The 17,567-nt window shown below is 51.6% G+C and overlaps 2 protein-coding genes across 2 annotated transcripts in view; one reads left to right on the forward strand and one right to left on the reverse strand.

Moving 5' to 3' along the window:
• SLC39A11 (solute carrier family 39 member 11) overlaps positions 1-17,567 on the forward strand; it is a 370,219-nt gene that overhangs the window by 24,790 nt on the left and 327,862 nt on the right. The gene's annotated exons all lie outside the window — the stretch shown is intronic.
• Positions 1,892-9,894, reverse strand: SSTR2 (somatostatin receptor 2). The gene is made up of 2 exons (XM_004013144.6): positions 9,657-9,894; positions 1,892-5,444 (listed from the first exon to the last, which is right to left on the reverse strand). The coding sequence occupies exon 2, from the start codon at positions 5,352-5,354 to the stop codon at positions 4,248-4,250; it is 1,107 nt and encodes a 368-aa protein (XP_004013193.1). The 5' UTR covers positions 5,355-5,444; positions 9,657-9,894; the 3' UTR covers positions 1,892-4,247.

Below are 17,567 nucleotides of genomic sequence, written 5' to 3' on the forward strand. Positions count from 1 at the left end.
AGATTTTGTCTTGAAGGAGAGGATGAAATTGTTTAAGCAGACTCCAGGTCATTGCCAACTCCAGAAGTCTCAGCAACCAGGCTACATTTTCTTCTCTGCCTACCATTTATGAGAGATAAATAAGTTTATGCAAATACAAAAAGAGGTATGATTATAAGATGAAACAGTCGGCTGAGGGCCCGGGGTTCAGGTCCCTGTCCAGGTGCCAAAAGAAATAAATAACTAAAACAATTTTTTTTTTTTAAAGATGAAATGGTCAGAAAAGTTGTTACAGAAAAATGCATGCATTAAACTATTATAGATAGAATGGATAAGCAGCAAGGTCCTACTGTGTAGCACAGGGGACTGGAGTCAATATCCTGTGATAAACCATAAATGTAAAAGAATAAGAAAAAGAATGTGTATAACTGAGTACAGCAGAAATTAGCACAAGATTGTAAATCAACTATATTTCAATAAAATAAAAAGTTTTAAATGCACGCAGTAACATCACACATGATTACTCAAGACCAGTTGCACATTCATCTCAGGACTGCTGAGCAGTCAGAGCTAATGGCGCAGGACTCCTCCGTTTTTCTTCTTCATGGTGGTGGTGGTGGCGGCGGCGGTTTAGTCGCTAAGTCGTGTTTGGCTCTTTTGCGACCCCCTGGACTGTAGCCCACCAGGCTTCTCTGTCTCTGGGATTCTCCAGGCAAGAATACTGCAGTGGGTCTCCATTTCCTCCTCCAGGGGATCTTCCCAACCCAGGGATCAAAGTCCCTTCTGCTGCACTGCAGGCGGGTCTCCTGCCTCGAAAGCGGATTCTTTACGGCTGAGCCTCCTGGGAAGCCCTTTCTTCTTCAGAAAAGGAAGCAAAAGAAGAAACACAGCATCCTTCCATCCTCCCATGTCCTGCGTCCTCCTAGACTGTTCCGAGCTGTGACATGAACTTCACCAAAGTTCCAGTCGAATGTGCAGTCTTACTCAACTCTGTTACTGAAAGACGAGCCGACATCAATCAACACAGGCCTCAGTGTCCTGTCACCCTTCCTGATGCCTTTCTCGTTACACCCACTTAGATTTAATCAGCTCTTTGCTACCCAAGTGAATGGAAGGTTAAATAGTAGCTTGCATAACCCAAATGCTCAGATACCCTAAAATCAAAACAGTGGATCACTTTTTATTCTTTCCTACCATCCAGCAGATCTGTCTTCATAATTACATGTCGAGTGGAGGCTGAAATTAAATTTTGAAACTAAAATTGCATTAACATTTAAATGAAAATATGTGTCCCCTCCTTTGGAGCAAAGAAAAGAACCTGAGAGCAAATCATCGTAGAAAGAGATTGTTCATAAAGTGGAGAATACTTCCTCTTAGAGTAGAAACATGATGGCTTATTTGGGCAGAATTATAGCATCAACGGCTTCCCAGGTGGTGCAGTGGTAACGAATCTGCCTGCCAGTGCAGGGGATGTGGGTTTGATCCCTGGGTCAGGAAGATCCCCTGGAGGAAAAAATGGCAACCTCCCTGCAGGCAGCTTCTCTGATCACAGGGGCATGAGTACCCTAAAACTTGTCTATCTGCCCTGAAATTACTTCTACCAATTCTTGGTCTCTTGGAATCACTTCTCTTAAGTGATTTAAGTGTCAGCATTTATGTAAAGGCCCAGGAATATCTCCTATTATAATAATGGTAAGGGTTTCCCAGGTGGTGCTAGTGATAAAGAATCTACCTGCAATGCAGGAGACCTGGGTTCCATCCCTGGGTCGGGAAGATCCCTTGGAGGAGGAATTGGAAACCCACTCCAGTATTCTTGCTTGGGGAATCCCATGGCAGAGGAGCCTGGTGGGTTATAGTCCATGGGATTGCAGAGTCGGACTGAAGTGACTTAGCACATATAATAATGGTAAAGTTGGGTTTAAAGCATTTTATTGCAAATCTTTGCTTATTTTTATGGAAGAGGAAGGGGTGGGGAGGGGAGAGTGAGGGGAAATGGCTGTCCATCAGTTGTGGCTGCTAAGATGTCCTGAACTGAACTTGCAGCTGAACTTTCTTTTAGTAACTTTGTGGGATTTGACTGCAAGGATTTTTTGCATGAGGTCTGAGGCATCTGTTTTCTGATCGGGGATGGAACCCACATCGCCCGCAGTGGAAGCATGGAGTCTTAACCACTGGGCCACCAGGGAAGTCTGTATGGCATGCGTTTTTGTGTGTTAACAACTTTCTTTATAGTCTCATAATTGTACTTCATTTTCGCATGGACTTACCTATCATCAGTGTTTAAAAAAAACATTTATTTTTTATTTGGCTGTTTGGGGTGGGGGTGGGTCTTAGTTTCGGCACATGGGATCTTCAGTTGCAGCACGTGGGATCCAGTTTCCTGACCTGGGATTGAGCCCGGGCCCCCTGCATGGGGAGCACAAAGTCCCAGCCACTGGGCCACAAGCAAGTCCCTATCATCAGTGTTTCTGAACACATTTTCTGGGTCTCAGTCAGTGCTTTGGGGAAGGAGGTGGCATGAGTTACCTAGGCAGAACAAAAGCAGCATGATGACCACAGGTGGAGTTCTTAGTCATCCTGACAGCCCGTGCTTAGGGAGCCGGAAGAGGCAAGCTTGTTTTAAAATATGGTGAAATTGATACCTGAAACCCAACGAGTGAGGCTCTCGTACAAAACCAGAGACCATGGCATCCTTGCAAACACCCGAGTGTGTATTTCTTTGTACCCCGGAAGTTGCGATCGGTCAATGAAATGGGTGTTGCCTCTCTTCCTGTTGCCTGTACACAAGCCCGTCTTCAGCTTCAGGGACAGAAAAACGTCACTGACGGTGTGAAGTGCCTGTCTGTAACGGTGCTTGAGGAATAGCTCAGGAAGCCTGTGGATTAAAGGTGGATGTTTACTGTGTATTTTGTGGGTGAGGAAGGCAGCCCGGCCACGCCTGTGTGGGACGGGGCTGCCGCCAGCGCTCACACCCACACCCCCCAACGCTTGGCTTGTTTATTGGCTGGTGCGTGTGCTGACGGTTTCGGAGCCATGTCCTCAGACCTTCCGCATGCACTGTGATTTTATTAGTGCCCAGCTTTGTAGCAAGTTCTTAAAAAGTACCTTTGAGTGGTTGTTGAATAACATTTCCATTTTCTTTCATTGGGAGAACATGTGTGGCACTAAAAAAAAAACCAACTTTATGGTTTCTCATAAAGGTATAATTTTGCTTCATTCTTATTCATTTAGTTTCATGGTGAGGAGAATAAAATTGTTTCCCTATAAGAATGATTGTCCATTTTTTGCCTTGCATGTTAGTGATTTTCACCCAACCCCACTCCCCTCCATGGCTCCCTAGGAAGAATTAAGGCAATTTAAGAAGAAAATGATGCAATCTTAGAGCAGGCCATGTCTGGATAAATACAATGATCGATGACCACAACCACTTAATGTCCTTTTGGAGAGATGAATAATCCTTTGATTATATCTAAGAAGAGAAAACACATGAATTTATGTTCTGGGTCTTAAATACCTTCTCCCGCACCCCAACCCCCATTTTTTTTTTTTTTTACTTTGATTTAAGTTGCCTGAACTTAATGAAGCAAAAACTCAGGGAGAGATGCCAGTTTTGTGAGGCTGAACGCTTATACAATTTAAGGAGACCGTTTTAAGAAAAAGAATACAAAAATATCTTACATATTTTTCTTTCTTTACAAAAGCATATGACCATGTGAACATACCGCCCAAGCAAAAGAGATCCCTGAAGCTTAAACTTTATTGGCTTGGTAAGTCCATTTCTGTGGGTACCATATTGGAGTAAACGTTCCTCTATGCTATGCAAATTTGAACTCGATACTTGTGTCCTTGAACTCAGGAAGCGTACCTAGGTCACGGCTGTACAGAGACTAGACAAAAATATGCAGGCATAAATGTAAGACCACGAGGTTACATACGGGGCTTTAAACACACAAACACGCAGAGTTTCTGTTTTTGCTGCGTTTCAGTTGTTTCCGAAGGTCTCACCCAGGCGGGATCTCCTCTTCTCCAGACTCTGAATTGTCTGCCTGCTTCTAAATGTTCCCTTTAAGGAGGGCATAATCAGTTTAATACCTCACCAGTCACTCATGCAAGCCAACTCAAACCCTGTTCTCTGAATTGGACTCCTGCTGAGCAGATCCCTATTCTAGAAGCCAGGTGATAGGTGGGAGGAAGCAGGGGGCTGGGGCTGGGGAGCACACGGCCGTTTGGCAGAGCCTAGTGTCTGAGTGATGGATTTTTCAGGCAGTTCAGATACTGGTCTGGAGGTCTCCATTGAGGAGGGTCCTCTGGGTCTCCGTGGTCTCATTCAGCCGGGATTTGTCCTGCTTACTGTCACTCCGCTCCCCGTCGTCTGTGCCGCTCACCTTGACCAAGCAGAGGACATTCTGGAAGCTCTTCTTGAAGTTGTCGGACAAGAAGGCATAGAGGATAGGGTTGGCACAGCTGTTGGCGTAGGTGAGGACCACCACGAAGTCAAACATGCCTTTGAGGGCTGGGGTGGGACTGATGGCCACCGAGACCGAGGAGACGTTGAAGATGTAGAAGGGGAGCCAGCAGAAGATGAAGACGGCCACCACGATGGACACCATGCGTGTGACCTTCTTCTCAGACTTCTTCCTCTTGGAGGAACCCACTCGGATGCCGGAGGACTTCACCTTGATGATAATGAACAAGTAGCAGAGACAGATGATGGTCAGGGGCACCAGGAACCCCAGGATGAAGGCGTAGATGATGAACCCTGTGTACCAGGCCCCAGACTCGCCTGGCCAGTTGATGGTGCAACTGCTTCTCCCCCACTGGTTGCTCCGAAGGCCAGCATATATCATGATCGGCAAGATGACCAGCAGAGAGACGCCCCACACAGCCACGTTGATCATCTTGGCTGTCCGGGGTCTCCTCCACTTGGCCGACTTGATGGGGTGGACCACAGCCAGGTAGCGGTCGATGCTCATGACTGTCAGGCAGAAGATGCTGGTGAACTGATTGATGCCATCCACGGTCATGACCACCCGGCAGATGGCCTTGCCAAAGGGCCAGTGGACCAGAGCCACCTGCATGGCCAGGAAGGGCAGACCCAGCATGAAGAGTTCATCTGCGATGGCCAGGTTGAGGATGTAGATGTTGGTGATGGTCTTCATCTTGGCGTAGCGGAGGATGACGTAAATGACCAGCGTGTTGCCACACAGCCCAACGATGCAGACCACGAAGTAGATGAAGGTGAGGACGACGTTGCTGGCCAGGTCGTAGTATGGCTCTGTCTGGTTTGAAATGTTGGCTGCCCCCACGGAGCCATTGAGGTCGAATGGAGAGGTCAGCCAAGGTTGGGTCTCGTTGAGTTCAGAGGCCAGATCCATGGCCGCCTTCTAGTCTTAGGCTAGGTCCACCCGCCAGAGGTCTTATTCTCACCTTCATGGGCCCCAGAGGCAAAGGACCCACTGTGACATCTGCAAGGAGGAAAAGAAGATTGACTCGTCTGCCAGAAGTTACTCAAGCTCTCACTAGCTTCCCAGATTTCTGGTTTGCCCTCTCAGACACTCTTCAGTTGAAAAGTGTGTTGTCTTTCATACCAGTGTGAGCGGTCCCAGCTCATTCTCACATGCAGGCCATTGGAACTGTTTTTCCAGTGGCGGGGAAGGGTTTGAACGAAGTCATCCCCGTTTATCTTGTCATCTTTGGTGATACGCACATGGGAGATGACTCTACCTGCAAGACAGCGGTTCCTAAGAAGTGGGCTGATCTGAACGTAAAAAAGACAGAGCCTGGAGAAGCCCTACCTCAGAAGAGTCTGACACCTGCGTTCCTGGTCTTTCCCCCTTGAGGAAATCTATGCTGACTTGACAGCTGCTTTGGAGTCTTTCTATTGTGAAAATCCCAAAGTGGAAAAATGCCAGACTTTAGAGGTGAAAAAACCATGGAGACCGCGTGACCCCATGCCAGGCACTCCACCACTCTCTCCTTTGTTAAAATGGGGGTGTCATGAAGATGAAGTGATGAAATGAAGATGGAAATGCCTGGCACTGTGCTGGGCTCCTAACTAGAACTCTAAAAATGCTGTCTTTTCTCCCTTTTTCATTTTTTGTTGTTGTTCGGTTGCTAAGTCGTGTCTGACTCTTTGGGATACCATGGACTGCAGCACGCCAGGCTTCCCTGTCCTTCATTATCTTCCAGAGTTTTCAAACTCATCTCCATTGGGTCGGTGATGCCATCCAACCATGTTATCCTCTGCCACCTTCTCTTGCCTTCAATCTTTCCCAGCATCAGGGTCTTTTCTAATGAGTTGGCTCTTTGCATCAAGTGACCAAAGTACTGGAGCTTCAGCTTTAGCATCAGTCTTTCCAATGAATAGCAACTTATTTCTAATTTATTGAAATCTGCCTACAGAATGAACCAGTTTATAGTCTTAAATATTAAAAAGAAAGATCTGGCTTGCTTTTATTTTTTAAATGTAGGCTCTAGTTGATTTTTGTTTCCTCTCTTTTTCTCTAATACCCAATGCTTGACTTCCTGGTGCCCTGGAAAATCCTTTCCCAAGTCCCCCATCAGGATGCTGGGGATCATTTCACACCCCAGAGAATTTGCCTGTGATCCTCTAATTAAGGGGAAAAACAGGGTCCAGGAGGGAGGAAGGCAGGCTGATTCACATCTACTGTCTCTTTGACCTTCCAAACAATCCTATGATGTGGGGATAGTTATCCCCATTTTACAGATGAGGAAACTGAGACTTAGCGAGTTTAAGGAACTTGTTCCCATTCCCTTGAGCATCACTGATGAAGTTGGAATCTGAACACAGGACACCCAAGCTTTCTACACTTTTCACAGCATCACAGCCTCTTCTCAGTGGATTGGAAAACCAGTGACTGATAACTGGGCTTTGGTTTGAAGCAGCTGACTCTGGTCTTACCTCCATGCCAAGAAAATAATTGGGACACTATTGGCTTGGTCTAAGATGTAGAACAATAGCTTATCACGTAATTAAATGATTTATCTGCGGCCATTCAAAAAACATCCCTGGGACACTTCTTTGTCATACAGAATGAACCAGACATGGAGGTGACATCTTAGGAGGGGAGACAGGAAGGGCACCAACTCTTAGGGTGTGAGTTGCATGGAGATATGAACAAGGGACTTGAGAATGCCTTTCTCTTCTGGGAGATTCAGAGGCTTCGCATGAGGAATGTTTGAGCTGGGTCTCGAGTCCCGGAAGTGGGAAGTAAGGAGGGCAGGGAAGAGGTCACTCTGGGAAGGAGGATGCTGGCAAAGCTGTGAAGTGCTCAGCTCATAGTGGGAGGAGTTCACCTGGAGGACACATTTCCCCTGAGCAGGGTGCTTTCCCTGGTGCCTGAGTGAAGACTGGACATTGTTCCTTTCTGCTTGAAGAGACTGCTTGATGAGTTATAGGGGAGTTAGTCAGCAACAGTACTGTGGGGTGCTCGCCCACATTTGCCTCTGGTTTGTTCTGTACTGCCGGGAGCTCTGTTTATCTTTTCTGTGCTGACCTCCCCACCACACAACTGTCTGTAAAGTGGGCCTGGGGGCTTCATGGCTGACCTTTCTGCAAAGTACTTTGGGGACCCAGGAGTCAATATCTGAGTTGGGTAAAAAGCATAAACTGGCAACAATTAAAAACAGAAGCTGTAAAGAAACCGTTTTTGGTGTCCTTGGATTAACGCAGCCTGTTTCCAATATCATTTCTAACTGTCTTGTTATTTTAATTCTTCCAACCCAGAAGCCTATTTAAACCACCTGCACTGGGGTGGACATTCATCACTAGCATTTCCAGGGTCCCATCTATGTGACCTGCAAAGTCACACTCCGATGTCTGGGCGAGACTGGAGGCCCCAGGGCTGCAGGGGTAGTGATGATGATGCTGGCAGGGGAGGAAATGCTGACCTCCAGCCCTGACTCTGCCTTTTTGGCTGGAGTCTCATGCAATGGGGAGGGATTGAATAGGATCATTCCCGGCCCCCCCCCCCCCCGCCCCCCGCCACCAGAAGCAGCATTCTCCACCTTTGAGAGAGGCAGCCCCAGAGTTCAGAGCTTGGTGAAGCTGGCAGACTGGGCAAGCTGGGGAGCCAGTGCGGAGTGAGAAGCCTCCTCTGAGGAAGAAATGAGTTTGAATCACAGTGCATCTTATTGCATCAACGAAGTCAGCTGCCTCGGATCTCCGAGCGACTTCGGCTTCATTGGTGTCTCATTGAAAGTGGACGCCAATGCCAGGCTTCATTACCTGCTGGGTTGTGATTAAATGCACCAGGAAGTTGGGTTTTTTGCTTTATTTTTCCAGCCTAAAAATCGTTAGGTATGGGAAATGCCTGGTTGTTGGTTTCCTCTGAGATTGAGTCCAGCCCTGTTGGAGGGGAGGGTGAGAACGGTCTAGCAGCAGTCCTTTCTGGCACCAGGAACCGGTTCCACGGAAGACCGCAGGGCGGGATGGTTTCAGGATATTTCCTGGAGGTTGGGGACCCCTGATCTAGAGCATCCCCTCCCATCCCAGAGGGTCTGTGGTTCCCAGCCTAAGAACTGAACGTTGGGAATGGGACCTCGCATCCCAGATAACCCTAAATCCTTTTCAACTTCAGTTTTCCGTTTCTCTCCAGCATCTTAACGTCCATTCAGCCCCCAGCCCACTTCCCTCGGGCCTCCTAACCCTTATCCGTTGGCAGAAGCTTGAGCCCCCAGGCGTGGGGAGAGCCAACAGCCAGGTGCGGGCCACCCGGCGGGGCGCTCCTGGGCTTAGGAGAAGCCGAGGCATCGCTGGCAGAAGGGACAGAGGGGAAAGGAAGGGTCCCCACCGCCCTCCCAGTGGGCGCCCCAGACTGGCACAGAAAATCGGCCTCTGCACCATCCAACTCGCTGGCCATCAGACCCAAGGATTTCCTAAAGGATTCCCTGCTATCTCCAGAGAAGGAGGAGGGATTAAGGATTGTCCTGCCAGCACCCTGATCTCCAAAGGCAGATCGGGGCCGGGCACCAGCGACGGCTGGGAACCGCCGACAGCCGCCTGCGGATTTGGCCGGTGCCTCCGGGGGGTTCGGGCTGCTCAGAGACTCGGTCTCTCCAAACCTGGGCAACCGGTCCTCTCCGCCCGGGCGGACCAGACCCTACAGCGCTCAGGATCCGTGTTCCCGGCTGGGCGAGGAAGAACAAGGGAGAAGCCCCTCTTTTTTTTTTTTTTATCTCCTGCTCCGCCGCCTGTCACTCACAGGCTCGGATCGGGTGTAGGTGGGGGAGGGATTCGGGGGCGCGCGCCGGCAGGAGCCGCGGCGATATCCCCCTCTCTAGCTTCGCTGTCCTCGCGTCGGGGTTCTGATGCAGGCAGCTGGCAGAGAAGTTGTCCCAGTCGCAGCAGCTGCCACCTGGACACTCGGCTGGGAGTGGGCTGGATAAGGGCGCACGCCGCGCACACCAGCCTGCAGCTGTGCGGACACGTCCGTTCCAGCACAGGCGACCCACGGCGGCCCGCTCGCGCCGGGACATCGGCTGTCGTTCATTCCCACCAAAACCACCCGCGAAAGCACAAGGGTGGAGAGCCAGGCACCGGGACCTACACTGGGCACGCCGGGGCGCGCACCTCCACGCAGCGCAGATGCACCCAGGTGCCCAAGTGCGTTTCTGTCTCTCAGACACCCACAGACACGCACGCCCACACACCTCACCTTTGCTTTTCCGCTGCAATCTGCCAGCTCGGCTCGCCGGCACCCAGCGGCTGTCCCCAACCCAGCCCGGCGCCCGGGTGCGCAGCTGCTTGCCCGGCGCTCGGCGTCTAGAGCCACCGGCTCCGCTTGCGCGTCGCGCCCCCGAGCGTGGCCCGCAGACCCCGGGAGCCGAGCCGCGGACTGAGGCTCCGGGCGCGGGGGAGCAAGCGCGCGCGCGGGTGGCTGCGCCGCTCGGACTGGCAGTGCGGAGCGCGGGCACCTCGGCTCCTGTCCCCACGCCCCCCATGACGTCACCGCAGCTCGCTCCGCCCGCCCGGTCGGGTGGGCGGACTGGGGTGCGCTGCGGGAGAATCCCTGGGTGGCTGCGGGCAGAGGTCGCAGGCACCCGGGCTAGAGGGAGACGCGCGTGCGGGGCGCGAAGGGTCAAGCGATTTCAGCCTCCCCAAGATCGGTGGCACGGACACGCGCTGTCTTCCCTCCTCCTTCACAGAGTCGGTTCTGTCTCACCCAGCCGACTTCAGACAGCTGGAGTGGCGGCCGGTCGACCCAGACTCACTCGCTCTGGGACCTCTGCCATGTCTGAATTCAGACAGCTTTACAAAGCAGTGGGTCATCCCCCAGACGCAAGGCCCCTGGAAGGAGCGGGAGGAAAACAGGGCTAGGGGAATGCCCGTGCGGATGCAGTGGCCAGCGCCCCTCGGCCCAGGGCTGAGCCCGCTCTTGGTTCCAAAATTCAGGTGGGAGAGCAATCAGAGGGGCAACACTGGAGCAGCTCATCCCAACTCTACCCTCTCTCCACAGCTTGGAGAGGCAGGGGTCCTGCAGCCATCCCCTTCCTTCACCTTGACCTTGGGCACAGCCCCTCCTCCTCCCCGCTGGGAGGGAGCAAAGGGAAACAAACACGCATGAAGTGGGGGTTGTCACATGCAGGGACAGCTGTTTATTTTTTGGCCGTGATGATTCAGCTTCTGTTCCAAGTTTAATAAGTCATATTCAGTCCTGCAGCCTCTCCTTCCTCACCCTCCTCCAAGTACACACGCTCACACACATATTCACACACTCACACACACACACACACACACTGTGCATCGTGAGTACAGTTCTAGAGGATGAGAAAACAGAAAGCAAACGCCAACTACACTTTTCTCTGTGGGCTGAGCTGGCTCTGACTGTCCAGTACTGTTGTCTGATTAGCAATTCACCAGTGAAAGTTACAGTCCAGAGGCTGTTTAGCAGGTAGGGTGAGCCCCAGAGACCTGGGAAGGGGACTGGCAGGCAAGGTAGCAAATAACTGCCAGTTTCTATCTGGGCCAAGCTGTGTCTGGGGGTACCCACCGTGAGGGTGGAAATCAAGGTTATCCTTGGATGTGTCTCTTTCCGAGATGCCGGTCATCATGGAGCTTGAGTCGTCATCCTGGTGCTCAGGGCCAGATGGACAGGTGGTTGACTCATGTTCCAGCCAGTCTGGGAGCCTGCTTTTTCTCTCTGTGTGCTGAGCACAGGGGCTGGGCATGTAGCTTGACCCAAGTGGGGTGCCTCTGCTCACCACCAGCTGGAAGATGGAGGGCCAGTTATAGAACCGGGGGCAGCGCGGCTTGAACTCAAGAGAAGCCCCATGCTCAGGGGTGGGGGGTACAGTTGCCACAGCAACACCTGCTGCCACTTTCAGTTTAAAACCAGTGACCCAACTGGTTTCCAGGAAGAGGAGGAAAAGGAAGATCCGGGAAACGCCTATTCCAGTCTCAAATTCCTTTCCCGGGAACCGTGTTATCTTTCCAAAGGTCTTGAACTATTAGTGCCAAACTCCTGTATCATTTTTTTTCTTTCAATCCGTTTTCTAATCTATTCAAGAGCCGAATCAGTGGCTCTCATTGTCCTCCTTCCCATCCCCCACCCCACCCCGCCAGCCCTCAGGATAACTCTAATGGGACAATGCATTCCCCACCCCCCCAGTTTTATATAAGTCCTACCAGCAAAACCAGACTGCCCTTGAAGGACCAGCTAAATAACCATCTCTCTTCAGGGGCAGCTTGCTGGGGTGATCGATACATGTGTTGGTTGCAACCTCAGAAGTTTCCCACGTGAAATTCAGAACGGCCTCCCCTGTACATGGAGGGCAAGGAGAGAAGAGGAAAGGCAGCCAGTCCAGATGGGTAGGTGGCCGGTTTAAGAAGCAGAAAAGTCACTGATGAGGCTTTTCTTGGGCACTGAAAGAGGCACCCTCTCACCAGAATCTTAGAAGTTTATAGAGGCCTTTAGTGGGGCGTGGACTTCCCTGGTGGCTCAGATGGTCAAGAATCCACCTGCAATGCAGGAGACCTGGGTTTGATTCTTAGGTTGGGAAGATCCCCTGGAGAAGGGCATGGCAACCCACTCCAGTATTCTTGCCTGGAGAATCCCATGGACAGAGGAGCCTGGCAGGCTAAAGTCCATAGGGTTGCAAAGAATCAGACATGACTGAGTGACTAACTACTTTCATTTTAGTGGGGTTCAGTCACGTACTCAGTCTGATGGTCTCAACAGCACGCTGCTCTCAAGACTGTGTCTTTGAAAAGGCTCCTAGCAAGGGGAACATTTGCAATGGCCAGGGAAGGGGGAGGGGCACCGAGCCTCTGATTGCCCCAGCCGGCTCTCAGGTCACACAGTGGTCACATCTTCTCCGCGACCTCCTTGAAGAAGTCCCTTCATCTCGGATGAGCTGATGCCGTGAAATCCCCCTTCGCTGGCCTCTCCTTGTGACTCCTCCTCTCCGCTGCCTCCCCGTATGGCAGGTGGGGTGAGTTCAGCCTGGAAAAACTACTGTCAGATCCACCCACCTCAGACACGCCTGTCTGCACTGTAGGGGTGGGTAAGCGGGGGTCTCGACAGCCTTGTCCTTGACAGCAGAAACTGTGGTGTTGTTCAGTTGCTCAGTCACGTCCGACTGTTTGTGACTCCATGGAGTACGGCACGCCAGGCTTCCCTGTCCAAACAATCTCCCGGAGTTCGCTCAAACTCATGTCCACTGAACCGGTGATGCCATCCAACCATCTCATCCTCTGTCGTCCCCTTCTCCTCCCACCTTTAATCTTTCCCAGCATCAGGGTCTTTTCCAGTGAGTCAGGTAGACAGTGAGGCGATCAAACCCGTCAGTCCTAAAGGACGTCATCCCTGAGTATTCATTGGAAGAACTGATGCTGAAGCTGAAGCTCCAATACTTTGGCCACCTGACGCGAAGGAACGGTGTAATCTAGAACAGCTGTTGATTTTGTCCAGGTAATGGAAGGCTCCCGCCGCCGGCTTTGAATGCCTTGAAAAGCTGTCCTGGGCGGCTCCCCTCCGGTTACGGTCCGTCTCTGAGCCTAAGGCCGTTCTCCCGACCTCCCCCCCATCTGCTGAGTGCAGTCTGCCCTGTCACCCGTGGGGCTGTCTCCTTCCTCTGCAGCTTGCTGAGTAACTAAGTAACCAAACCTTGAGCTAGAAAAATAGAAGGGCTGGAGATGAGATAACCTCCACCCTGGCTTGTTTGATATCTTTAAAGCAATTAAATAATACCTTCCCCTCGTTCAGCACTTATCGGAGAGACAATAGACAGCAGGAAATTAAGAACCGGAGCAGGACCCAGGCCCAGGCCAGTGCTCAGCCTTTAACACTGGGAGATGCTGCTGGGTTCACCCTCTCGGTGAGAAGTTCACAGTCCAGGAGCGCCAACGTGGATACATAAGGCCCAAGCAGGTCTTTGTGTCTCTTAGCGGCTTAATAAATTAAGTGGGGGGAATCACGACTCTGCAGTCAGTTTCGTGGAGGTGAGTCTCGCGGTTAAGCCTAGAGGAAGGCAGGAGAGTGCCGGGAGGAGGCTTGGACCCGGCTGGGAGAGGCGGATGCCCGTCCAAGCAACCAGGGCATCCTTGCTGTATTCATGGGGATGCCAGGGATGATGAGGCTTGCTATTTCTGTAGATGGGAAGGGCAGCCCTTCTGTCGTGGAGAAAATGCAGATGCCCAGGCAAGGTCACCTGCGTGTTGACCAAGTTACCTGCACTTCCTGGGACACCTCTGTTTTCCAGTGTTCTGTCCCTTGTTACCCACAAATCATGTGCCTTTTACCAAAATTAAGACGTCAGCTTCTACATTTTGTCTCTGAGACTGCATCTTGAACCTGGTAGCACCAGAAGCCCTTTCTGATGTCATAGGTCTCAATGGTTAGTTTGGAAAATATGGCATATGATCAACAGACCTCTTGTAAAAGTCTGAACATTTGGCATCATGGGTTGAAAGGTCTCTTTAGATACAGAAGGGTTTGACTTGAGACCCTTTCTTGGCATCTCTCTTCCCCACCCCTTGACAGGTAGAAGTTTCGCTGGATGCTCATCCCTTTTCGCTATGAAATTCCTCAGTCCCTGGGGAGTGCAATGGCCGAGTGAATGAGGAGGCATCAAAATCTCTCTGAAAACCACCCCAGATATGTCTGGAGTTGGGATGATGGTTAAAAGACCTCCAATAAGTCTAGAAATGGAGATCATGGTTAGAAGACAATAACCATGGTTTAGGGTTCCCTTTTCTCTCCCTTCCCTCATTTGGGCAGAACTGCACATAGAATCCTGGAGCCAGAAGGAACCGTAGACATGCTCAAATTTATAGTCTGTGGTCCATCACTATGCAGGTGAAAAGATGCCAGGCTCAGAGAGGCCTGGCGACCTGCCCAAGGTCACCCAGCTAGAGAGTGGCAAAGCTCTTCTGAATCGCAGATTCCTGCGCCTCCCGTGGGGACACGCCTCACACCAGGAGTGTGGGAAACTCAGAGTGGGGAGCTCCCAGTTGTCCCCACCGTTCAGCCCAGTGCTCTCTTCCCCCCGACCTTCTTCCTGATAACTAGCTCCCTGCAGCCCTCACGCTGGCCTGGGTCCTTTTTTCCAACCCCTCAGTGGTGGAGTCAGAAAAGGCATGGCCATCATCCCCTGGGCTCCTCCCAGCACGCGTGTCCCCCCGCACGGATCCTGCAGGACGCCCTGAAGGAGAAGAGCAGGAGGCCGGGGCACACACCTGCCCCTTCTCTTGAAGATCCCCCCAGGCTTGTCAGTAACACCCATCGGTAACATTTATTAAGGGCCCATTATGTGCTTGGTGTGTTCCACACATCCATCATTCTATTTCGTCTTCTCAACCTTTGAGGCCCATCTCATCGTCATTATTAATATTGTTATTTTGAGAAATCTTGCCTCGAAGAAACTTATTTATCTTCTTTAAGCCCAGTGTTTTCCCAGTTTATTTTGCCACGGGGAACCTTGCCTATGAATAATTTTTGACACTCATTGAGTGTTTACTGTGTACCCAGCACTGTAGTGGAAACTTCGTGTTAACTCGTAATCGCCCCGAAACCCTAGGAAGCCTGTCACGGTTCTGAGTCTCCCCATTTGTGAAAGAAGCAGCCAAAGCACAGAGAGGTTGAGTGGTCTGCTCAAGGCCACACAGCGGCCAAGGCCTGAAGCTCGGTCTCGCAGAGCAGCTTGGAAGGAAGGGGGTCCTTCCTTCCTCCACACACCCCTGGAGTCTGATTAAAATGGAGGAGGGACGACGGATGCCTTAATTGTTTTCAGCTCTTTCCCCTCCGTTGACCCCCTAATCTCAGGGTGTTTGTTGATGAGTTCTGGACCGTTCCCAAGGTCTCTGAGACCCAGGCAACCATGCCCATGCAGTCTTTTCTAGGGCCCATTCCCTCCCCCTTCCAGACCGAGCCAGGTAATGAGTGTTTGGTGCTGTCTTGCTGTGTGACCTGTCCCCTCCCACCTCCTTGCTGAATTGCCTAAGTAGCTTGCTCCCTGGGCCTCCTCCTGGGAAAGAAAGAGCTGCCTTTAGGGTCAGATTTATAGACTCAAGGAAGCCAGATGGCCCTCAGAGAGCAGCTGGTAGAGAGCTTTACTACCATGTTGCGAACCAGAATGTCCTGTGTGTGCTAAGTCCCTTTAGTCGTGTCTGACTCTTTGCAGCCCCATGGACTGTAGCCCGCCAGGCTCCTCTGTCCATGGGATACTCCAGGCAAGAATGCTGGATGGAGTGGGTTGCCATGCCCTCCTCCAGGGAATCTTCCCGACCCAGGGATCCAACCCCTGTCTTTTGTGTCTCCTGCATTGGCAGATGGGTTCATTACCACCAGCGCCACCTGGGAACAAAGAGCCGGACATGACTGAGAACCACCCAGGGAGCTTTAAAGACTGAAGATGCCCCAGCTCCATTCTGAGCAATTCTGATACAATGGACCTGGGATGAAGACCTGATCATTTTTTTTTTTTTTAAGCTCCCCAGATGACTTTAATGTCAACTAGAGCAGATAACCCTGCTACTTAAACCTCATTTCAGAGATCCAGCAACTTTGGCTCAGGGAAGGGAAACATCTGTCCTGGGTCAGACAAGCAATCGTCTCTTTATCGGGGCCACTATGGGCTCACAGTGCAGCCCAGCATCCCACGAATTCCGTCGCAGGTAGAGGCGCCTGGGCAGGCTTTGTGCCGGTGTGGGGCCCTGGGAGCCTCTGCTTTTGGGTCTGGTGGAACCAGAGTTTCCCCCTCATAAAGAAAAGCGTTGTTGAGTAGCAAACACCGTCGTCTCACAGGGGGATGCCCGTGTGAAGTGGCGCCACCTGGGTGCCCTTGGGCAGGTACCCATTCCAAGTGCTCTGTCTCCGGTAGGAATGGGTGTTCCACAGCTTCCGAGAGATGGGCCATCATCCCACAAATGGGCCAGAACCAGTAAGTGGGTCTCAGGTTTTTGTTTGTATTTAGGTCAAGGCAGGTCAGAGCCAGATTTCATCTGGGCCAAATGACAAAATCACCAAGCCAGGCCGCCCTCCTGCTTCTGGCGTGTTCCGTCTCGGGGCCTGTGCCCCCGTGTGTCCCCAGTGGCCCCCGCCCTCACCCCCACCCCGTGATGAGGAACCCTGCCCACGATCCTGAGGAACCGTGTCCTTTTCCTGCAGATGACTGACTCCTCTGGCTGTGGACAGCCCCCGCGTCCTTTCCTCCTCTGCTAGTGGTCACGATGACAGCTCATCCTTTTTTTTTTTTTTTTAAAGAAAAACTGTTTTTTTTCCTCTGTTTTGGCTGCTCCAGGCAGCATGCAGAATCTCAGGTCCCCAACCGGGGATCAAACCTGCACCCCTCACCCCTAGCGGAAGGTCAGAGTTCTAACCTCTGGACCATCAGGGAGCCCCCAGTGGTAGCTCTTTCTCCATAGGACACAGAATGTGTGCGCATGCACTAATTTGCTTCAGTCGTGTCTGAGTCTTCATGACCCCATGGACTGTAGCCTGCCAGGCTCCTCTGTCCATGAAATTTCCCAGGCAAGAATACTGAAGTGGATTGCTATTCCCTCCTCCAGGGGACCTTCCCAACCCAGGGATCAGACCTGAATCTCTTATGTCTCCTGCATTGGCAGGCAAGTTCTTTACCACTAGCATCATCTTTACATTTTAAAGGGATCTGGGGAAGGCACCAGCCCACAGGACAGGATCTCCAGGTGGAGACACAGTCCTGATGTTGGAGGAGGGGTCTTCATTCCCAGAGGTGAGAGGCGTCAGATGGCAGAGTAAGCACAGAGCTTTCTCTCTTTTTCTGTCTCAGGACCAGGAATTTCTGATGCCCGTGAAGTAAAAGCTAGGAATTGACTCTGTCTCTCTGTTTGATGGATTTTAACGCTCTTTCCAAAGAGGCTGCAGTTCCTCTGCTGGCCCCAGGGTGGGGTGAGCGCCCAGAAGTCACCACGCCAGCAAGCCTGTGCCAGCTTGGGTACCAGGCCCTGCAGGACAGGGTCCCCAAACCCAGCCCTTGGCTGTTCTCTTCTCTCTTTCCTCCCCTCCCCTCAACCCAAGGACAGGCTGCGGTCCTGATAGAATGAAAACGAGGTCACGGTGTCTGGAACCCAGATTTGCTGCAGAATC

Source organism: Ovis aries, chromosome 11 (assembly GCF_016772045.2).
Source record: "Ovis aries strain OAR_USU_Benz2616 breed Rambouillet chromosome 11, ARS-UI_Ramb_v3.0, whole genome shotgun sequence".
Taxonomy (NCBI): domain Eukaryota; kingdom Metazoa; phylum Chordata; class Mammalia; order Artiodactyla; family Bovidae; genus Ovis; species Ovis aries.

Bases quoted from the DNA above. Each gene is read 5' to 3' on its own strand.
- SSTR2 (XM_004013144.6), bottom strand. From the start codon at position 5,354: ATGGATCTGGCCTCTGAACTCAACGAGACCCAACCTTGGCTGACCTCT.